Raw genomic sequence first — 24,198 nt, 5'->3', positions numbered from 1 at the left:
GAGGGGTGCGTCACTTGAGTGGGTTGAGTCACTGATGTGATCTTCCTGTCTGGGTTGGCGACCCCCCCCCCCCTTGGGTTGTGCCGCGGTGGAGATCTTTGTGGGCTATACTCGGCCTTGTCTCAGGATGGTAAGTTGGTGGTTGAAGATATCCCTCTAGTGGTGTGGGGGCTGTGCTTTGGCAAAGTGGGTGGGGTTATATCCTTCCTGTTTGTCCCTGTCCGGGGGTATAGTCGGATGGGGCCACAGTGCCTCCTGACCCCTCCTGTCTCAGCCTCCAGTATTTATGCTGCAGTAGTTTATGTGTCGGGGGGCTAGGGTCAGTTATCTGGAGTACTTCTCCTGTCTTGTCCGGTGTCCTGTGTGAATTTAAGTATGCTCTCTCTAATTCTCTCTTTCTTTCTCTCTCTCGGAGGACCTGAGCCCTAGGACCATGCCTCAGGACTACCTGGCATGATGACTCCTTGCTGTCCCCGGTCCACCTGGCCGTGCTGCTGCTCCAGTTTCAACTGTTCTGCTTGCGGCTATGGAACCCTGACCTGTTCACCGGACGTGCTACTCTTAATGATCGGCTATGAAAAGCCAACTGGCATTTACTCCTGAGGTGCTGACCTGTTGCACCCTCGACAACTACTGTGATTATTATTATTTGACCATGCTGGTCATTTATGAACATTTGAACATCTTGGCCATGTTCTGTTATAATCTCCACCCGGCACAGCCAGAAGAGGACTGGCCACCACTCATAGCCTGGTTCCTCTCTAGGTTTCTTCCTATGTTTTGGCCTTTCTAGGGAGTTTTTCCTAGCCCCCGTGCTTCTACACCTGCATTTCTTGTTGTTTGGGGTTTTAGGCTGGGTTTCTGTGCAGCACTTTGAGATATCAGCTGATGTAAGAAGGGCTTGATCAATACATGTGATTTGATTTGATTTTATTCCTAACTTATTACATTCTAGAACTGTAGAGTATTTAATATCTGTATCTACTTACGGTTTAATAACTGCCCTCTCTGATATCTGTGTTAGAATAGGCAGTCTTTTATCTTAAATTCCTTTCTTAGATGGCCTCTTGTATTCCTACCTTTACAATGCATAAATAAGTGCTCCGCTCTGCACATTACAGACCACAGGTCCCTTAACTCATCATTCCAATAAGGCTTGTTGTTCAGCTTGTAAACCTTCCTGACTTGGGGGTGTATTCTTTATTCACATAATTTTTTACCATTTCAGAATATATGATATCGCAAAATGTTTCATACCCCACGTCTAAATCAAATTGTGTTTCTCAACACCCAAGCTGTCATTTGATGAGTTCTCTCAGTGTTCTGCCATTTCAGGACAGAGGAAATCATTAGGCACATTTCTTTTCTTACATTTAGGCCTTTTGCAGGATATGTATATTTTGCCCTGAGTGAAGCTCAGTAATCGCTCAGAAACTTCATGGCCAAACAGAAAAGGTCATAAATAAAGGTCATCATTGAAGCCAGTTCAGCTGCTAAGCGGTTAACTTCAGAGTGTAATAAACGTTTGAGGCAGTTATATCGCTGTCAGCAATATGAGTGGAAAAGATTGTTGAAATACTGTACTGGTGATATGTGTCATAAGAATCCTACTGGACCGTTTTAGCCAACTGACATGTGAGACAAATAAAAGTGCCTCCAGAATCTTCAATAGGAACATGGGTCCTTCCACATGATGAGCCCCTTCTGGGTAGTGAAACTTGGAATGAAAACGTTTTATTTCACCTAATTTTAACATTCTGTCGTAAAGAGAACACGTTCAACTTAATAAAACACATGTTTTCCCATCTGAAGAGGTTCAACTAAATAAATACTATAGTAAGAGACTCTTAAATAAGGTAACAGGGTGGATCGTAACAAGGTGGAGGTTTTCATCTGAAATCAGACATGAATCCCCTCGTGACAAGCTTGCTGTGTGCAACAGGGAAGGGCAATTGAATGCAAGCTTCACAAAAATGTGTTTATTGTTGAAACATTTCTAGCCTGTCTATCTAAGGGTAACGGGGTTGACGTGTTTATGCTCGGTGCATTCCGTTTTCCACAACAAAACACCAGAAAATGGCCAAAAAGAGGCGAACCAGCTCACCAGATTTTACACACAGATTTCACTATTAGATGTTCAATGTTTCCTTTGAAAAAAATAACAGATTCATCATATTAAAATATTCAATTCAAATGTTCCTTAAAATGAATCAAATTAAATAAATAATAATCTTCCAAAATGTATTTGTCAAAGCAACAAAACAACCAGCAATGATACAATGATTGGGGTTAAGGAGGTTAAATCCTTCCTAGAAGTCACAGAGGGTTCACACAGGGACATTCCTAAATGCATTTTACCACTTTAACAAGTCTTTATTTATATTAGAGATCAAATCATTTCATTTAATACATCATGCTTTTATAAAGCAATATTGGTTCACAATTTATACTTAAAATGTCAAAGGGTTGCTAAAGTGACTCATATCGACTATCAAACTCAAGATAAATACACTACATGACCAAAAGTATGTGGACACCTGCTCGTCAACCATCTCATTCCATAATCATCTGCATTAAAATGGAGTTGGTCTCCCCTTTGCTGCTATAACAGCCTCCACTCTTCTGAGAAGGAGTTCCACTAGATGTTGGAACATTGCTGCGGGGACTTGAAGTTGGGAGATTAGCCCTGGCTTACAGTCGGTGTACCAATTCATCCCTAATGTGTTTGATGGCGTTGAGGTCAGGGCTCTGTGCAGGCCAGTCAAGTTCTTCCACACCCATCTCAACAATCATCTTCTGTATGGACCTTGATTTGTGCACGAGGTCATTGTCATACTGAAACAGGAAAGGGCATTGCCCAAACTGTGGCCACAGCACGAAACATGAAAAAGAGCCCCAGACCATTATTCCTCCTCCACCAAACTTTACAGTTGGCACTATGCATTCAGGCAGGTAGCGTTCTCCTGGACTCCGGCCGTCTCGTTCTGTGAGCTTGTGTGGCCTACCACTTTGCGGCTGAGCCGTTGTTGCTCCTAGACATTTCCAATTCACAATAACTGCACTTGTTGACCCGGGGCAGCTCGAGCAGGGGAGAAACTTTATGAACAGACTTGTTGGAAAGGTGGCATCCTATGATGGCTCTTCAGTAAGGCCATTCTACTGTCAATGTTTGTCTATGGAGATTGCATGGCTGTGTTCTCCTGTCAGCATTGGATGTGGCTGAAAAAGCCGAATGCATTCATTTGAAAGGATGTCCACATACTTGTATGTATATACAAGGTATAACTTAACTACACATTAGATTTAACAGTTGTATATGTATATACAAGGTATAACTTAACTACACATTAGATTTAACCGTTGTATATGTATATACAAGGTATAACTTAACTACACATTAGATTTAACAGTTTTATGAGCTTTAATTGACAGCCTAAATGTTTCTGTTCTAGATTTAAATCTTAATTTAATAGGGTTCCACCAGGGTGATAAATCAAAGTGAGCGAAGCACGAGGTAACGACCATCTACATCACAAGCATGAGGTGAGGAGACAGTTCAGATGTGTTTACAAGCTAAACAATATAAATAACAGGTGAACATATATATAGTTCTTGATGAGGATTAATGCCACTAAAATGAAACTAAATCAGGTCAGATTAGATTTAATGAAAAGTATTTTAGTTGTAGTGGGGTAACATGGACTCAGTCCATTACAGTATATGAGGTTCAGTAGAAGTAACATTGGGATGAATTAAACTTTTGTTATTCTCATAATTATTAGTAATGACACCTCTCATTTACGTAAACTCAGTGAAATTCAATTCAGAGACAAATATGACATTAAAAAGTAATGTCATGGGAGTGTGGTGCTCCTGGAAGTGGGAGGTGCTAGTGAGACACAGAAATAAACAGGTCTCTCATCCAATTCATGTCCTTTCCCAGAGTGGTCCATAATTAACTTTTGCTTGGTTGGCACTTCCAACCAGATATAAGGAGGCTGAGGCCCCAGCATCCATAAGTCAGATACCTTCTTCCTCTGTGGTAAGACCTCTACATCTCCTTAGATGTTTACATTTATCTCATTTTTGTACTCAGCATATGACAGGTGGCTAACTGCACTGTTTCAATTGACTTCAATTGAATATGCAAACAAATAGAATTTATTTAAAAAAAATATGTATTTCTTTATTTTGTGTTTTACTTCAAATCTGTGACTTTCATTTACAGTCAAAAGTGGTGCTCCTGCACTTGAAAGGGTGTTCTAGAATGTAACTGGGTTTTATGGGAATTTATTTGAATTCCTGACAGAATGTCTGGATGTGTAGTAAATTGAGTTGGTGTTCTAGAATGTATCTGGGTTTTATTTATTTGAATTCCTGGCAGAATGTGTAGTAAAATGAGTTGCCACTAGGAAAATGAATAATTAAATTGTAATTAAATTGGACATGGCTGTAATGCCCCTTCGGGGCTAAATGACTTGTGTGTTTTCACAACACTCTCATGTTTCACAGGGTCCTCTAAGAAGTATACATTCATCTGTAGGAGGGGAAAAGAAGGTGAGACGTGGTTTCAGTCTTCACATAAAAAGTGATGAGATTATTCTGTGAGATACTGCTCACCTAACTCTGTTGACTTGCGAGGAAGCACCACAGAGTCAATCATGTTTCTTGTTTCATCTCTTTCCTAGTTATCCGTCACCATGAGTACGGACGCTGAGATGCAAATCTACGGCAAGGCTGCCATATACCTTCGTAAGCCTGAGAGGGAAAGGATTGAGGCACAAGCCGCACCCTTTGATTCAAAGAACTCCTGCTATGTGACAGACAAGGTGGAGCTGTACCTTAAGGGTCTGATCACTGCCAGGGCCGACGGGAAGTGCACTGTAACAGTCACGAAACCTGACGGTAGTAAGGAGGTAAGCCTGATCTGAAAAATATTCAAAGTCAAGTTTGTGCAATTACTCTAATTCTCCAATTAAGTAAATATACACATTGGCATTTGCATTTTTGCAAGCAAAATATAACCTTCAAACACATAATTTTTATCGCTGCTATTAAAAAATGACATGGATTTTTTTTTTTTACTAGTCAACAATCACCAGTTATGTGTCAGTGGGTGATAACAAATGAGTTGGATTATATGTGTATATGCATTCTTTTATGATTCAACTTGTATTTAATGAACAAAAAGCATTCAGTCATGTCCATTTTGATCTGCGTGTAAACTAGATTTTTGACTATTTCAGGAAGGAAAAGAGTTCAAAGATGCAGACATCTATGAGATGAACCCCCCTAAGTACGACAAGATTGAGGACATGGCCATGATGACCTACCTGAATGAAGCCTCCGTGTTGTATAACCTCAAAGAGCGTTATGCAGCATGGATGATCTATGTAAGAAACCTGCACATACAAACACACACATACATGAACAAAATAAATATACACATACATGAACATAATAAATACACACATACATGAATGGTATAAACCAAAACATTTTCGATACAGTAAACCCACATCAGTTTACCAAAGTACACCCACATTCTCACATAAATCCAGGTAAATGTCAATCTGACTTTGTTAATCTCCTAAATTAATTATGCTTTCATCCAGACCTACTCTGGGCTCTTCTGTGCCACGGTGAACCCCTACAAGTGGCTCCCTGTGTACGATGAAGAGGTTGTCAACGCCTACAGAGGGAAGAAGAGGGTGGAGGCTCCACCCCATATCTTCTCCGTCTCTGATAACGCCTTTCAGTTCATGATGATTGGTACGATATCTCATGGATGGATGGAGGGATGAATGGTTGTGATGGATGGATGGAAGGATGGATGGATGGATGGATGGATGGATGGATGGATGGATGGATGGTTGTGATGGATGGATAGTTGGATGGATGGATGGATGGATGGATGGTTGTGATGGATGGATGGATAGTTGTGATGGATGGATGGATGGATGGATGGTTGTGATGGATGGATGGATGGATGGTTGTGATGGATGGATGGATGGATGGTTGTGATGGATGGATGGATGGATGGATGGATTGTGATGGATGGATGGTTGTGATGGATGGATGGATGGTTGTGATGGATGGATGGATGGTTGTGATGGATGGATGGATGGTTGTGATGGATGGATGGATGGTTGTGATGGATGGATGGAAGGATGGATGTGATGGATAAGTGCTGATGGATGGATGGATGGATGGTTGTGATGGATGGATGGTTGTGATGGATGGATGGATGGATGATGGATGGATGGATGGATGGATGGATGTGATGGATGGAAGGATGGATGTGATGGATAAGTGCTGATGGATGGATGCATCACTGGAAGTTAAAATATATTTCAGACTTCAACTGTTTTCTAACAGTTTGCTGGAATATCTGATTTTCACAACGCTTTCACTACAATGTCTGATTCACTTGAATGGAACATTTTCCTAAAAACATTTTTTGATGATGCTATGAATTAAATCATGCCCCCATAATGTGTTTTGAGAATGATAAGCAATGTGTGTTTTGGTTCCAGATAAGGAGAACCAGTCCATCCTGATTACGTAAGTTGTTTACTAAAATGTCACTTGAGAAAGTGCATCTATTGTAATAAATTGCGTCACTTGGTGTGATGAAATACATGACATTATGGAGAGATTAGAGCATTAGGCTATGTGTAATAACGAGTCAATGAGAGGAAATATTTGTAACTTACGGTGTAATTTTAATGCTATTTCTTAGTGAAAACAAATTTTAATCTCAAACATGTAACGAAACCTCTTTCTCTGTCATATAAACCAGCGGAGAATCCGGTGCAGGAAAGACTGTCAACACCAAGCGTGTCATCCAGTACTTTGCCACCATTGCAGTGTCTGGTGGCAAGAAGGAAGCAGACCCCAACAAAATGCAGGTAGATTGTTCTTATGTTTGACTTTAAATAACATTTCAGTTTGGTTTTCTGAGCAAACATTTTTCCAGCTGTGAATCATGTTTCAAGAAATTTGTTCAAGTCGTAGAGAAAAACGAACTTGACTATGTAACCAGTTTTTGAGGAACTTGTGTTTGTCTCAATCAGGGGTCTCTTGAGGATCAGATCATTGCAGCTAACCCTCTGCTGGAGTCTTACGGTAATGCCAAGACAGTGAGGAACGACAACTCGTCTCGCTTTGTAAGTATGAAGGGCGACTGTGGAAGTTACCTTATATTGGAAACATTTATTTCAGTAGTTCACTTTTGTTATATCAATAGATGTCCAACAAACTGTAACATTTAAAAGGGTCTTCAAAGTAAAATGTTAGATTATTTTGTTGACCTATTTCTGACCCCCATGCTCTACTACAGGGTAAATTCATCAGGATTCACTTCCAAGCTGGTAAACTGGCTAAAGCTGACATTGAGACCTGTGAGTTGGTTTTGATTGTTTCTCAATGCTTTCCTAAATTCAAATACTTTTGGGGGAGATTATATCATTAAATGTTATCTCATGTTCTCTCTCTCTTTCTCACTCTCCTTGTGTCACTAAAACCTTCTCTCCCAGATCTGCTGGAGAAGTCCAGAGTGTCCTTCCAGCTGCCCGATGAGAGAGGCTACCACATCTTCTTCCAGATGATGACAGGCCACAAACCTGAGATAGTTGGTATGACAAAGTAGAGGTTCATGGGAAATTATTCCCACCTCCATCTGTGGAACTTGTTAAAAATATTCATAGTCCACACTAATAATACTATTACAATGACTACATCCAAGGTAACAAGGCATCTATACATTTGGAAGGTCTCTGGGAAATATCTATCAAGTAATGCACTGTGATGCACTAGTCCACATCTCAGTCTCCTCTTTTGATGCTATTCATTATATACTACATGTATTATTGAGTCCATCTATTGAGTAAAGGAGGGAGAGATACTGTAACGTTAGAACAGCAGAATTCTAAGAGATTTAACTGACAAGCTGTTCTCTGTTGTCCACAGAAATGACGCTCATCACCACCAACCCCTACGACTTCCCCATGTGCAGCCAGGGACAGATCACTGTGGCCAGCATCAATGACAATGAAGAGCTGGATGCCACAGATGTGAGTCAAACAAAGGGATAACCAAACTCTAGATATAGAATGGGTAGGATCACCATACACACTGAATGCTATGTGCAATTAAAAGTTGGTAGCAGCTGAGAATGTATGATTTTTTTATTTACAATATAGTCATTTAGGAGACTCCATTATCCAGAGATACTTACTGTAAGTGAGTGCATACATTTTCATACTGGTCCCCCGTGGGATTTGAACCCACAACACAGGCATAGCAAGTGTCCTGCTCTACCAACCGAGCTACACGGGACAAATTACTTCTGTTAGTTTGGCATGTGCCTCAAGCAACTCTTCATAACTTCACATTTCACCATGAAAGGCTTCCCCAAGAGAGCTAAGTGCCTTTGTGGAACTGTGTAAAACTCCTGTTGTGTTTCCATCACTAATGTGTTGGCACAGAGTCATATCTATTCATCCCATTCGTTCTGGAGTTGAGCAAAGAACTGTAGTGTAACTGGGAAAACTACCGTTCAGCTCATCACTGTTGTACTTCCTCTTTAATGCCAGGATGCCATTACAATCCTGGGCTTCACTAATGAAGAGAAGATTGGCATCTACAAGCTGACAGGAGCTGTAGTGCATCATGGAAACTTGAAATTCAAGCAGAAGCAACGTGAGGAGCAGGCCGAGCCAGACGGCACAGAGGGTAAGTCCAACTCATAGATATACAATATGTAGAGCATTCGTCCCATTCCCCAACATAGAAATAGAACACCTAAGACAGACAGTGCCACATGAAAGTCAGGCAGGAGATCATTTTTGGAGACCAAAATACTACGTTCGGATATGATTTGGCCAAACTATTTTGTCAGTGTGACATCATAAACAATTGATCTTGTGTCCCTGAGTCTGTTGTTGTTGGTTCTCTCTCCAGTGGCTGATAAAATTGCCTACCTGCTGGGCCTGAACTCAGCTGAGATGTTGAAGGCTCTGTGCTACCCCAGAGTGAAGGTCGGCAACGAGTATGTGACCAAGGGACAGACTGTGGCTCAGGTAAGGCGGCCAAACACAGCATTTACCATTTTCTGGGCAAAGGGATTTTTGTGGGGATGAGTGCTATGCTTTTTTGAATAGTGATGTTTTCTCCCAAGCTTGTATCACCTGATCACTACACATGGTCAATATCTCATGTATAAATTTGAGGTATTATCATTGCAGGTTAATAACTCAGTCAGTGCTCTGGCCAAGTCCATCTATGAGAGGATGTTCTTGTGGATGGTCATCCGTATCAATGAGATGTTGGACACCAAGAATCCAAGACAGTTCTATATTGGTGTGCTTGACATTGCCGGGTTTGAGATCTTTGATGTGAGTATGAGACCAAAACAAGACAATTAGATGTGATTGAGATGGATTACAATCTTGTATGATGAAATTATCCCTTTTAAAATTCCATCAACAGTACAACAGCATGGAGCAGCTGTGCATCAACTTCACCAATGAGAAACTGCAACAGTTTTTCAACCACACCATGTTCGTCCTGGAACAAGAGGAGTACAAGAAGGAGGGAATCGTCTGGGCCTTCATTGACTTCGGCATGGACTTGGCTGCCTGCATTGAGCTTATTGAGAAGGTAAGATGTCTGTGAGGATTATAATGGACCTCAACAGCAAATCTCAAATGGAACGCTGTGTGAGATATTATCAGTATCTGAGATCTCAATATGTTTCCTATTATGTGCCTCTAAATGAATATAATCCTATAATAGCATGTTTACTAAAGGAATTCATGTGATCCAAAGTGTAAATATCACTAATTTGATATACATCTCTTTCGTAAAGCCATTGGGCATCTTCTCCATCCTTGAAGAGGAGTGCATGTTCCCCAAGTCTTCAGACACTACCTTCAAGGACAAGCTGTACTCCCAGCATCTTGGCAAAACAAAGTCGTTTGAGAAGCCCAAGCCTGCCAAAGGCAAGCAAGAGGCCCACTTCTCCCTGGTGCACTACGCCGGTACTGTGGACTACAACATCACTGGATGGCTGGAGAAGAACAAGGACCCCCTGAACGACTCAGTTTGTCAGCTGTACGGGAAGTCAGGAGTCAAAATTCTGGCTGCCCTGTATCCCCCTCCCCCTCCTGAGGGTAAGACTGGCATCACGTCACAATATTTAACTAAATACTAGTTATAACTCAGAACCAAATGTTCTTTAAAGTCTTTCAATGTATCACAATTTCTCAGGGTTTATTACTGGGTTAATTTAATAAAACAATAGGTGTTATTTTAAACAATCTCATTGGCAGCATTTGCCTCTAGATAAGTGTGAAGTTAACCAGAGATTCTCTGGTTTATAATTAGTGTGTTTGCTGAAGACAAGACCACTCTAGATTTCTTACATACTCTTATTATTATTCTATTTATTCCACCCGCTCTAGGAAATGTACTTTTCTAGTTATCTTTTACTTTCCCCCATTTGAACAGATAAAGCCAAGAAAGGAGGCAAGAAGAAGGGTGGTTCCATGCAGACTGTGTCCTCCCAGTTCAGGGTGAGCTTTTGAAATGTGTAGATTCAGTCCTTCAAAAGGTACATTGATTATCATAAATGAGAAAATGGTTCGTAACCCTCTTACAGGAGAACTTACATAAGCTGATGACCAACTTGAGGAGCACTCATCCTCACTTTGTGCGCTGCCTGATCCCCAATGAGTCAAAGACTCCAGGTACAGGAAATATTGAGTTAAATATGTCATCTAATCAGTACAGTATCAGTAACCTTAACAATCCCAATCTATAACCTGTTTATGAGTATTAAAAGAGACTTGTTTTGTTTTACCAGGTCTGATGGAGAACTTCCTGGTTATCCACCAGCTCAGGTGTAATGGTGTACTGGAGGGTATCAGGATCTGCAGAAAGGGATTCCCCAGCAGAATCCTCTATGCTGACTTCAAACAGAGGTACACACACACACACACACACACACACACACACACACACACACACACACACACACACACACACACACACACACACACACACACACACACACACACACACACACACACACACACACACACACACACACACAGAGAGAGAGAGAAATGATTGGCACTCTTGATAAAGATGAACAGAACAGACTGAATCAAATAACACTGATACTGATCTATATTGTACGGTCATTTCATACTCAGAGAAAGACATTTTGTCTAACAATTCTTATTTTAATTCAACATAGGATTCATCATGATTGGCAGCTCTGTTTTCAATACGAGGATAATGGCACTGAGTCTTTTTCTAGAATGTTGTATGATTTTGTAGATCACATTGGATCTTGGACCCTCCTTCCAGAATCCTTCCAGATCATTGATACACAGGCAGTTTGAAAAGCCAAGGCTAGCTTTTTCAAGCAGAAATTTGCTTCCTGCAACACTAACTCAAAAAAGTTCTGGGACACTGTAAAGTCCATGGAAAATAAGAACCCCTCCTCCCAGCTGCCCACTGCACTGAAGATAGGAAACACTGTCACCACTGATAAATCCACTATAATTGAGAATTTCAATAAGCATTTTTCTACGGCTGGCCATGCTTTCCACCTGGCCACCCCGGTCAACATCACTGCACCCCCCACAGCAACTCGCCCAAGCCTTCCCCATTTCTCCTTCTCCCAAATCCAGTCAGCTGATGTTCTAAAATAGCTGAAAAATCTGGACCCCTACAAATCAGCCGGGCTAGACAATCTGGACCCTTTCTTTCTAAATTGATCTGCCAAAGGGGGGGACACTCTTGACCCAAACTGCTACAGACGTATATCTATCCTACCCTGCCTTTCTAAGGTCTTCGAAAGCCAAGTCAACAAACAGATTACTGACCATTTAGAATCTCACCATACCCTCTCTGCTATGCAATCTGGTTTCAGAGCTGGTCATGGGTGTACTTCAGCCACGCTCAAGGTCCTAAACGATATCTTAACCGCCATCGATAAGAAGCATTACTGTGTAGCCGCATTCATTGATCTGGCCAAGGCTTTCGACTCTGTCAATCACCACATTCTCATCGGCAGATTCGACAGCCTTGGTTTCTCAAATGATTGCATCGGCTGGCTCACCAACTACTTCTCTGATAGAGTTCAGTGTGTCAAATCTGAGGGTCTGCTGTCCAGACCTCTGCCAGTCTGTATGGGGGTGCCACAGCGTTTAATTCTTGGATTGACTCTCTTCTCTGTATACATCAATGATGTCGCTCTTGCTGCTGGTGAGTCTCTGATCCACCTCTTCGCAGACGACACCATTCTGTATACTTCTGGCCCTTCTTTGGACACTGTGTTAACAACCCTCCAGGCAAGTTTCAATGCTATACAACTCTCCTTCCGTGGCCTCCAATTGCTCTTAAATACAAGTAAAACTAAATGCATGCTCTTCAACCGATCGCTGTCTGCACCTGCCCGCCTGTCCAACATCACTACTCTGGACGGCTCTGACTTAGAATACGTGGACAACTTCAAATACCTAGTTGTCTGGTTAGACTGAAAACTCTCCTTCCAGACCCACATCAAACATCTCCAATCCAAAGTTAAATCTAGAATTGGCTTCCTATTTCGCAACAAAGCATCCTTCACTCATGCTGCCAAACATACCCTTGTAAAACTGACCATCCTACCAATCCTCGACTTTGGCGATGTCATCTACAAAATAGCCTCCAATACCCTACTCAACAAATTGGATGCAGTCTATCACAGTGCCATCCGTTTTGTCACCAAAGCCCCATATACTACCCACCATTGCAACCTGTCCTCTCATTCAGGTACAAAGTACTGAATGCCAGTGTCATCCCTGAGGGCCAGTTCATGGACAACAAGAAGGCTTCTGAGAAGCTGCTTGGGTCCATTGATGTGAATCACGAGGATTACAAGTTTGGACACACCAAGGTCAGTCAAAACCCCCAGTAAAAGCTGACAACAAAACACAACTGGAATAATAATTTAAACCTTTACCATATAAAATCTCTCCAGGTGATCTATCCATCCTTTTATTCTTTCTTCTTCATTTAACTAATGGAAAAGGTGGAAAAACATTGTACTGTTTTTCTTCAAAGTCATACATGACAAGTATAGAAGAGAAACTAAAGTCATTATCATGTGCATTGTGTTAGAGTGGTATGACTGCAGTTATCTGTATCTGTGTACATTATTAACCTACAACTGTACAATAACTAACAACTTAGAAACAACCCATCCCATGGTTTGTTTGCAACCATTGCAGAGTTAATGTTGTTTAAATCAATCTAGTGGTGTTGTTCCCCTCTTTTGATTCAACCCTTTCTATCTGTGGTTCCATTGACCATGTTAACCTGTGTCTCAGGTGTTCTTCAAAGCCGGTCTGCTGGGTGTCCTGGAGGAGATGAGAGATGATGAGAAGCTGGCCGCTCTGGTCGGCATGGTCCAGGCTCTCAGCCGTGGATTCCTCATGAGGAGAGAGTTTAGCAAGATGATGGAGAGGAGGTGAGGAATAGTAGACATCTTGGCAAAGCTTTCTGTCAACCACTTGTATCTAATGCATTATGATTACATACTGTATATGCTGTGAGTTGTTCAGAATGAGAAAGTACATCTTATAATGGTCAACTAAAGATTTTGGGTTATTCATTTAGTCCAGAAATGGATGTAGCAACTAAGGATTCTAGCTTAATAGTTGGAGTTTGGGATTTGGCTGTTCAATTGTCATTTACATTTGTGTGGTATTTACCCATTCATTCTTGAAGAATATAAAATGTCTCTTGAGCTTTGCATTACTGTCAGTCCTTGCCCCCTTCCTCAACTGTAAACAAACAGTGGTTGGGGTTCCATTTTGTTATTATTCGACTCCCATAATGTAGCTTTATGAAACATCCCACTGGTCAATTCCATGTAATTTCAACCCCCAAATTAAATGTGATGACGTTGAAACAACCTGGATTTGAAAAAAGTTATCAATGTTAATGGGAATTGTCTTTTTTCCCACTCAACTTTGAACCTAAATCCAATAACATGGTGACATTTCTGTTGTTTTCACGTTGAATTCACGTTAGACCAAATATACATCAAAAATAGACATTGAACTGGGATGTCACTCACCATCTGTCCTTTCTGTTGAACAGAGAGTCTGTCTTCGCCATCCAGTACAACATCCGCTCATTCATGAATGTCAAAACCTGGCCATGGATGAAGTTGTACTTCAAGATCAAGCCCCTGCTGCAGAGCGCTGAGACTGAGAAGGAGCTGGCCAACATGAAGGAGAACTATGAGAAGATGAAGACAGATCTAGCCAAGGCTCTGGCTACAAAGAAGCAAATGGAGGAGAAGTTGGTGGCCCTGACACAGGAGAAGAATGACCTGGCGCTCCAAGTAGCATCTGTGAGTCAGCAACGACCTTCAGGAGGGCACATTTACATACACATGAATACACACACACATATAAACACACTGTAAAGGATGTGGCTAATACACACACACATATAAACACACTGTAAAGGATGTGGCTAACACACACACATATAAACACACTGTAAAATACACACACACATATAAACACACTGTAAAGGATGTGGCTAACTCACACACACATATAAACACACTGTAAAGGATGTGGCTAACACACACACATATAAACACACTGTAAAGGATGTGGCTAACACACACACATATAAACACACTGTAAAGGATGTGGCTAACACACACACATATAAACACACTGTAAAGGATGTGGCTAATACACACACACATATAAACACACTGTAAAGGATGTGGCTAACACACACACATATAAACACACATGTGGCTAATCACACACACATATAAACACACTGTAAAGGATGTGCTAACTCACACACACATATAAAACACTGTAAAGGATGTGGCTAATACACACACACATATAAACACACTGTAAAGGATGTGGCTATATAAACACACACACACACATATAAACACACTGTAAAGGATGTGGCTAGGATACACACACACATATAAACACACTGTAAAGGATGTGGCTAATACACACACACATATAAACACACTGTAAAGGATGTGGCTAACACACACACATATAAACACACTGTAAAGGATGTGGCTAACACACACACATATAAACACACTGTAAAGGATGTGGCTAACTCACACAGTTGTATTACCCACGTTATGTATTTCATGAATGTCTATTGATTTGCTCTGACATCTTTGACTAAAATGTATATTTTGATACACAAAGTCAGGCCTCTGATTTTGTATCCCCTGTTCTGATATCAGGAAGGAGAGAGTCTGAACGATGCTGAGGAAAGGTGTGAGGGGCTCATCAAGAGCAAGATCCAGCTGGAGGCCAAGCTCAAAGAGACGACCGAGAGGCTGGAGGATGAGGAGGAGATCAATGCTGAGTTGACTGCCAAGAAGAGGAAGCTGGAGGATGAGTGTTCTGAGCTGAAGAAGGACATTGATGACCTGGAGCTCACCCTGGCCAAAGTGGAGAAGGAGAAGCACGCCACTGAAAACAAGGTCTTGTGTCTTACTATAGACAGTCTAACCAACAATAATCAAAACATTATTCATCTCAAAACATAGCTTAACAGAAATGTAAATCAAGTTGTATTATGGGTGCAGGAAATATTATGACACAATAGTAGAACTTCAGCACTCCCAACATTCATTGCATGTTCTGCTCGCCTTCATTTTTGACTTCAATTCAGTACACTGGCATGGTGAACACTGCCATCTAGTGTTGAATCTAAAGTGCAGAAATGCTTTCACACATTTCTAATCTAAATGAAATGAATGCAACATATATTAAACTAAATCTGACATTTATGGTGAAGTATAATTATGTTGTGGCCATTTACAGGTTAAAAACCTGACAGAGGAGATGGCGTCTATGGATGAGAGTGTTGCCAAGCTGACCAAGGAGAAGAAAGCCCTCCAAGAGGCACACCAGCAGACACTGGATGACCTGCAGGCAGAGGAGGACAAAGTCAACACTCTGACCAAGGCCAAGACCAAGCTGGAACAGCAAGTGGATGACGTGAGTGGAGTTTGACATTTTGGCCATGATAGTATGTAAGATGATATTATCTTCAGTTGTTTAGATTTTAACAATATATGTGTTTTTATCTTCTAGCTTGAGGGTTCTCTGGAGCAAGAGAAGAAGCTCCGTATGGACCTTGAGAGATCCAAGAGAAAGCTGGAGGGAGATCTGAAACTGGCCCAGGAGTCCATAATGGACCTGGAGAATGACAAGCAGCAAGCTGATGAGAAAATCAAGAAGTAAACACAAACAAATGAGAACAGTATTACCTGCTATAATGGTTGTTCTTGACGAATTATTGTAATTATGAATTATTATTTACATGTGACTCTTTAAAGCAAAGTGAATGGTATGATCCTCTGCCTTTAAACTATTGAACCAAACCCAACTCTGCAATCAACGTGTTTGTGTTTCTTAGGAAGGAGTTTGAGACCACCCAGCTCCTCAGCAAGGTTGAGGATGAGCAGTCTCTGGGGGCTCAGCTGCAGAAGAAGATCAAGGAACTCCAGGTACAGTACAGGATATAAGCTCCAGTACAGAAAAGCACAGACTTGAATCATTTCCTGAACAACATTATTCTGGTAACACACATTTTTCCAGGTGGCTTCTGATGGCTGAGAATGTTGGAAGATGGTGTTTTATTATAATTTCGTGAGTTTCAATTGTATCAACTGTATTGTAGTGTTCATCCCCCTGCTCCTACCCCTGTTCTAGGCCCGTATTGAGGAGCTGGAGGAGGAAATTGAGGCTGAGCGTGCTGCCAGGGCTAAGGTTGAGAAGCAGAGGGCCGATCTCTCCAGGGAACTTGAGGAGATCAGCGAGAGGCTGGAGGAGGCTGGAGGCGCCACTGCTGCTCAGATTGAGATGAACAAGAAGCGTGAGGCTGAGTTCCAGAAGCTGCGTCGTGATCTTGAAGAGTCCACCCTGCAGCATGAGGCCACAGCCGCCGCTCTGCGCAAGAAGCAGGCCGACAGTGTGGCTGAGCTCGGGGAGCAGATCGACAACCTGCAGCGCGTCAAGCAGAAGCTGGAGAAGGAGAAGAGCGAGTACAAGATGGAGATTGATGACCTCTCCAGCAACATGGAGGCCGTCGCCAAGGCTAAGGTGGGTAGTGATGTTTTGATCAAGCAGTGTTGAGGAGGGTCAACTACATAACCATTCAAGTGAACTGAAGTTGACAGGAGTCACATATATATAAAGTAATGATGGAACATGTTTCACTAACAGGGCAATCTGGAGAAGATGTGCCGTACTCTTGAGGACCAGCTGAGCGAGCTCAAGACTAAGAATGATGAGAATGTTCGCCAGGTCAACGACATCAGCGGACAGAGGGCCAGACTCCTGACAGAAAATGGTACCATCAACAATGAACAACAAGCCAATGCTTTCCTTCAGTAGAACACAACATGTATTAGGGGCTATATCCACATAGTTTCTACTGTACTATTCACCACCTAACATTGCCCTATGATACCTCAGAATCCATTTTCAATCTTAGAAAACAATGATCCTATACACAAGATGTTCCTCTGTCCCTGCAGGTGAGTTTGGCCGCCAGCTGGAGGAGAAGGAAGCCCTGGTGTCTCAGCTGACCAGAGGAAAACAGGCCTTCACCCAGCAGGTGGAGGAGCTGAAGAGGGCGATTGAGGAGGAGGTTAAGGTAAGGAACCCAAAATGGAAAGTTTAGAGCCATATATTTACATAGACGGTGACTACACCACCCTCAGACTCTTCTACTGTCTCTCCACCCTCACGATACTCCTACTGTCTCTCCACCCTCAGAGACTCCTACTGTCTCTCCACCCTCAGAGACTTCTACTGTTTCTCCACCCTCAGAGACTTCTACTGTCTCTCCACCCTCAGAGACTCCTACTGTCTCACCACCCTCAGAGACTCCTACTGTCTCTCCACCCTCACGATACTCCTATTGTCTCCCTACCCTCAGAGACTCCTACTGTCTCTCCACCCTCAGAGACTCCTACTGTCTCACCACCCTCAGAGACTTCTACTGTCTCTCCACCCTCAGAGACTCCTACTGTCTCACCACCCTCAGAGACTTCTACTGTCTCTCCAACCTCAGAGAATTCTACCATAATTTGTTTTATTATCTCTCACATCTCTCTTTGTCTTTCTTTCTTTCTTTCTCACAGGCTAAAAACGCATTGGCCCACGGTGTTCAGTCTGCCCGCCATGACTGTGACCTCCTGAGGGAGCAGTTTGAGGAGGAGCAGGAGGCCAAGGCAGAGCTGCAACGCGGCATGTCCAAGGCCAACAGTGAGGTGGCTCAGTGGAGGACTAAGTATGAAACTGATGCTATCCAGCGCACAGAGGAGCTGGAGGAGGCCAAGTGAGTCACACGCAACAGAAACAACTCAAATATGGTGTGGATGGTGAGGGTGGTAGGGGGCTCTGACAAAATTTTACATCAATATGTATTGCTTGTCAAAAATTAAACATTTACACCATAAAACCACCCTCTGTTGTCTAACAGGAAGAAGCTGGCCCAGCGTCTTCAGGATGCTGAGGAGACCATTGAGGCGACCAACTCCAAGTGCGCCTCCCTGGAGAAGACCAAGCAGAGGCTGCAGGGAGAGGTGGAGGACCTCATGATTGATGTTGAGAGAGCCAACGCATTGGCCGCCAACCTCGACAAGAAGCAAAGGAACTTTGACAAGGTGAAAATGAATAAACCTATATATTTTATCAAATTGTTACATATTTCTAATTTAAAAAATTTTCATCTTCGACTTCTTATGAAAATCCCATGGATTCTCCTAGGTTCTGGCAGAGTGGAAGCAGAAGTATGAGGAGGGCCAGGCTGAGCTGGAAGGAGCTCAGAAGGAGGCTCGCTCTATGAGCACTGAACTCTTCAAGATGAAGAACTCCTACGAGGAGGCTCTGGATCATCTGGAGACTCTGAAGAGAGAGAACAAGAACCTGCAACGTGAGCATTTGACAGCAGTTCTATTTGATTCATGTTTGACTAGTGTTTTGAAAATGGAGGGAACTGCAATCATCAAAACTACTATTACGCCATTTCAGAATTGTCATATATTGTTTTACTTGTAGACAGTATTCCTTTGAATATTCCAAATGGTAGGCAATTGTTTTTGCAAGATGCTCTGAGGTAATGTTAATTAATGAACTATTAATATAATTCAATGTCAAATTCAGATCACTGGCATATCCACTGAAAATCTCCCAAGTCTAATCTTCTTGTGTGTGTGTGTGCAGAGGAGATCTCTGACCTGACTGAGCAGATTGGAGAGACTGGCAAGAGCATCCATGAGCTGGAGAAGGCCAAGAAGACCGTGGAGACAGAGAAGTCTGAGATCCAGACCGCTCTGGAGGAGGCTGAGGTACAAACTACAGCTGTTTGTTGGGAAAAGCAGTGTTAACTAACCAATGCCAGCTACAGTGAAAGGCCCTGTGTATTGGAGTTTATTGTAGTCATATATATTTAACTCCTACATCCAAATGTATTGAACACAATTGGCCTGACTGCTTCTGTTTGTCCAGGGCACACTGGAGCACGAGGAATCCAAGATTCTGCGTGTGCAGCTGGAGCTGAACCAGATCAAGGGTGAGGTGGACAGGAAGATCGCAGAGAAGGATGAGGAGATGGAGCAGATCAAGAGGAATAGCCAGAGAGTGGTTGACTCCATGCAGAGCACCCTGGACTCTGAGGTCAGGAGCAGGAATGATGCCCTGAGGGTGAAGAAGAAGATGGAGGGAGACCTGAACGAGATGGAGATCCAGCTGAGCCACTCCAACAGGCAGGCCTCTGAGGCCCAGGCCGTCCAGGGACAGCTCAAGGTAAAGGGACACCAAGCCCAGAACCTGAACATGGAGACGGATTTGTTTTGAAATCTGTAGAAAAGAATAGAACAGAGGAATTGAATAGAGTGAACTATATACTGTAGAAAGGTAGGGATATCCAGGGACAGCTCAAGGTAAAGGGACACCAAGCTCCAGAACCTGAACATGGAGACGGATTTGTTTTGAAATCTGTAGAAAAGAATAGAACAGAGGAATTGAATAGGGACTGTAGAAAGGTAGGGATATCCAGGGACAGCTCAAGGTCCAGAACCTGAACATGGAGACGGATTTGTTTTGAAATCTGTAGAAAAGAATAGAACAGAGGAATTGAATAGAGTGAACTATGTGGTGTAGAAATGTAGGGATACTGGGGAAATTCTTCCCAGTGAACATTTCTATCACCCATCCTATCACCTCTACTTCCACAAGTCCTAATGAACGTATGTCATTGTGAACCCCAGGATGCCCAATTGCACCTTGATGACGCCGTCCGCGCTGCAGAGGACATGAAGGAGCAGGCAGCCATGGTGGAGCGCAGAAACGGTCTGATGGTGGCTGAAATCGAGGAGCTGAGAGTTGCTCTGGAGCAGACAGAGAGAGGCCGCAAAGTGGCTGAGACTGAGCTGGTAGACGCCAGCGAGCGTGTTGGACTGCTGCACTCCCAGGTATGGGTCAAAAGCCATTTCCAACCAAGCATACAGTTTAAACACACCTTGAATTCAACAATGCTTGCATTGAGAGTTTAATCATTTCCATCTTGTAAATTATCTTTAGAGCTAAACAAATAGTATTGTTTCCTCCTTCAGAACACCAGCCTTCTGAACACCAAGAAGAAGCTGGAGACTGACCTGGTGCAGGTGCAGGGAGAGGTGGACGACATTGTCCAGGAGGCCAGGAATGCAGAGGAGAAGGCCAAGAAGGCAATTACTGATGTGAGTCCTTGAATTACATCAACTTGATTTGTCCCCATGTGACAATGGTAGCTGGGCTGGATAAGAACAACAAAGATCTCAGAGACGTTATGATTGGTGCCAATTGGTGCATGAATTAAACAAACTACTTTTCCAGGCGGCCATGATGGCTGAGGAGCTGAAGAAGGAGCAGGACACCAGTTCTCACCTGGAGAGGATGAAGAAGAACCTGGAGATCACAGTCAAGGACCTGCAGCACCGCCTGGATGAGGCTGAGAATCTGGCCATGAAGGGAGGCAAGAAGCAGCTCCAGAAACTGGAGTCCAGGGTGAGTTACCAGCAGGGTGGATTTGGGGATGGATTAAAAAACAGTTTGCTGGAAATGTATTTGATCATGTAAAATACACAGGAGCATTTTGTAATTACTTTCTCTCTCATTAACCCACCTAGACCAGGGGTTCCCAAATGTCTTTGCATCAGGGACCCCTTCATAATATCAGAACCCAACTCTTACTTTAGAGTGAGATATAAACATTATCCACACAGTTTTACTATGACTTCAGCAGTACATGGTCGGACTAATCAAGTCTAGGCTGCTGGGAAAGAACATTTGACAGTCGCCTCTTGGCATCAGAGGGAATATTTTCCCGTTTTAAAGCATAAATTACAGTGTAATTATGTTCAAAACAAAAACATTGTAAATATGTCACACATATGTTGTGGACTTGAGAAGAATTGAAGTCAAGACCTTCAAATTAAGTCAAGATATACAAATGTATTTATCTTGTTGTTTCATTTAGGCTTGTAACGTTCTTCTAAACTGCCATTTCATTCATGATTCAATAATAATAATGATAATAATAATAATACAAATTTCTGATACACAAACACGCATTGATCCAATTAATCTCATAGTACTTCTTTATTTACATCTAGTTACAGTTGTTTAATTTCTCTCTCTAGATCGCCATCAGCTACATGTCTCATTCACTCTGCTGCAAAAGGGCCGTTACTAGGGAAGCTAGCGTTGCTATGCAGGGCTACAACCTCGAAGGCTAACGGCTAAATTAGCTTGTAGGCTACAGGATTTTCTTAAGTTCATAAAAATATGAAAACATAACATCTTAACAAACATTATTCTCTAGAATATGGTGATTTCACACTCGCTTACCTTAAAAATAAAGACACAAAAATGTATTTATGTCGGTGCTTCTGTCTTGCTGTGGCAAACTCATACATTCAAACAGGCGAGTGGCGGCCTCTATTGGCCATACTGGTACTGCTACATGCACTGCTGAATGCACGACAAAATCGGTCAAATAAAAAAAGAATTGAGTTTAATATTTTTAAATAATTGTTTTGAATAGTGAGCCGACCAGTATCCCTGTGAGCCTCCCATGCCCACATAAATAGTGGATTCATAATATTACATTGTATTGTATTGGACCTTCTAATCTTGTTCGACAGATCCTTGGTAGTTTCATCTGTTGTTCATCAATATTCATGAACAAATTTAAGTGTAAATTCCACTTTGGGAACCACTTCCACATTGGAAAAGTACATAATGAAAGACAACAATTGTGCCTCCTTAACTGGGTAGAAGACTCATCCTCTGTTTTACAAATATTTGTTTCACCACCTCAAACAAATGCCTAAATGTATTTGTTCCACAAAGGTGCGTGAGCTCGAGACTGAGGTGGAGGCAGAGCAGAGAAGAGGTGCAGACGCAGTCAAGGGAGTCCGCAAGTATGAGCGCAGAGTCAAGGAGCTCACTTACCAGGTAAGAGAAAGTGCATTCTTTACACTCTTGATACTAACACGCATAGGTTTGTGTATAAAACTATACTGACATTGATTCTTTGCTCTTCTCTCACAGACTGAGGAGGATAAGAAGAACGTTAGCAGACTTCAGGACCTGGTAGATAAGCTGCAGATGAAAGTGAAGGCCTACAAGAGGCATTCTGAGGAAGCGGTAAGAACATACTGAGTCAAATACTCTGAATGTAGAAATTCAAAAAATTAAATGTTTATCCCTCGTAAACATTACAATACTTAATGTCCATACAATTTAGTTTGAAGTAAGTGTTGCTACAGCACATCAGTCAACAATGACAATTGATAGTGCAAGTAATTGCTGATAAAATGATGCACATTTCTGAGTGCCTCCTGTGCATTACAAACTTACAGGAGAGGGGTTGAATATGAATTAGCTGCACCAGGGGCTGGTCTAGTGATCGTGCTGGAGGCAGTGATCCCCTGTTCTTCCACTCACTTCCTCTGCTGTATCATCTAGCTCCCTGTATACATTGTTATACCTAAATCTGTCTTTTTTGTATTTGTTTTTTTAAATACCTTTAAAAACAGAATATTAATTTGCTACCTGAAGCTTCAAACTTTAAATACTGATCTTCTACTCTTCCTCTCTTTTCCTCACCCAGGAGGAAGCGGCAAACCAGCACATGTCTAAGTTCAGGAAGGTTCAGCATGAGCTGGAGGAGGCTGAGGAGCGTGCTGACATCGCTGAGACTCAGGTCAACAAGCTCAGAGCCAAGACCCGTGACTCTGGAAAGGTACAGAACTGCTGCTAGACCTGTACCTGACTCATGTTCAGATATGACCACATCAACACCACCTATGATTCAGTCTTCACAGAGGTCAGTACTGACCTTTTACACTGGTTCAGCTGTATTTTAGATCACCAAGCAGCACATTTCAGGAAGGGCAACAAATGAAAGGTTAATTCTGTTGGTAATTCAACATTAAAAATCCAAGCTGAGCACTGAGCACTAAATGCTTGATATATTATATTCTATCCAAGTCTATCCGTGTATTTATCATGTTGATTGTTATTACTGATCCATTATATTCTATCCATATATTTATCATGTTCATTATTATTACTGATCCATTATAATTTTTATTTCTTCTTACAGGGAAAAGAAGTTGCTGAATAAACAAGACCAAAGTATTGAAGATCAAAGTCTTACCATTTTCCTGTGTTGCATAAAATATGATTTTCATGGTGAAATGTTGAGCATTGATTAAAAACATGTAGGCCTACATACACTTCCTTTGTGACTGTGGATTTATTACTCAGCAAACAGCTTTTTAATATCATAATATATTGTACTTTATATAATGGAGCGAGAAAAGCGTTAACTTTTCTTGAGGGATGAGGGATGAGGGATGAGTGGTGAGGGATGAGGGATGAGGGATGAAGGATGAGGGGTGAGGGATGAGGGATGAAGGATGAAGGATGAGGGATGAGGGATGAAGGATGAGGGATGAGGGGTGAGGGATGAGGGATGAAGGATGAGGGATGAAGGATGAGGGATGAGGGATGAGGGATGAAGGATGAAGGATGAGGGATGAAGGATGAGGGATGAGGGATGAGG

General features: G+C 42.1%; 1 protein-coding gene across 1 annotated transcript; it reads left to right on the top strand.

Moving 5' to 3' along the window:
- Positions 1-4,315: 4,315 nt before the first annotated feature.
- On the top strand, positions 4,316-23,856 carry LOC135533196 (myosin heavy chain, fast skeletal muscle-like). Its single transcript, XM_064960598.1, has 40 exons — positions 4,316-4,916; positions 5,247-5,393; positions 5,616-5,772; positions 6,537-6,564; positions 6,803-6,911; positions 7,077-7,169; positions 7,343-7,403; positions 7,539-7,637; positions 7,972-8,075; positions 8,598-8,736; positions 8,965-9,083; positions 9,249-9,398; positions 9,493-9,663; positions 9,872-10,175; positions 10,513-10,577; positions 10,664-10,751; positions 10,868-10,985; positions 12,829-12,952; positions 13,386-13,525; positions 14,161-14,416; positions 15,308-15,550; positions 15,894-16,070; positions 16,167-16,312; positions 16,492-16,582; positions 16,788-17,177; positions 17,301-17,427; positions 17,615-17,733; positions 18,224-18,420; positions 18,565-18,748; positions 18,852-19,017; positions 19,308-19,432; positions 19,593-19,871; positions 19,997-20,026; positions 20,354-20,557; positions 20,699-20,824; positions 20,961-21,131; positions 22,479-22,583; positions 22,680-22,775; positions 23,242-23,373; positions 23,737-23,856. Exons 1-40 carry the CDS (start codon positions 4,701-4,703, stop codon positions 23,755-23,757), a joined length of 5,817 nt encoding a protein of 1,938 aa, XP_064816670.1. The 5' UTR covers positions 4,316-4,700; the 3' UTR covers positions 23,758-23,856.
- Positions 23,857-24,198: the final 342 nt, after the last annotated feature.

The sequence above is a fragment of the Oncorhynchus masou genome, chromosome 5 (genome assembly GCF_036934945.1).
Source record: "Oncorhynchus masou masou isolate Uvic2021 chromosome 5, UVic_Omas_1.1, whole genome shotgun sequence".
NCBI classification, from domain to species: Eukaryota; Metazoa; Chordata; class Actinopteri; order Salmoniformes; family Salmonidae; genus Oncorhynchus; species Oncorhynchus masou.
This window is presented reverse-complemented; position numbering and strand designations above follow the sequence as displayed.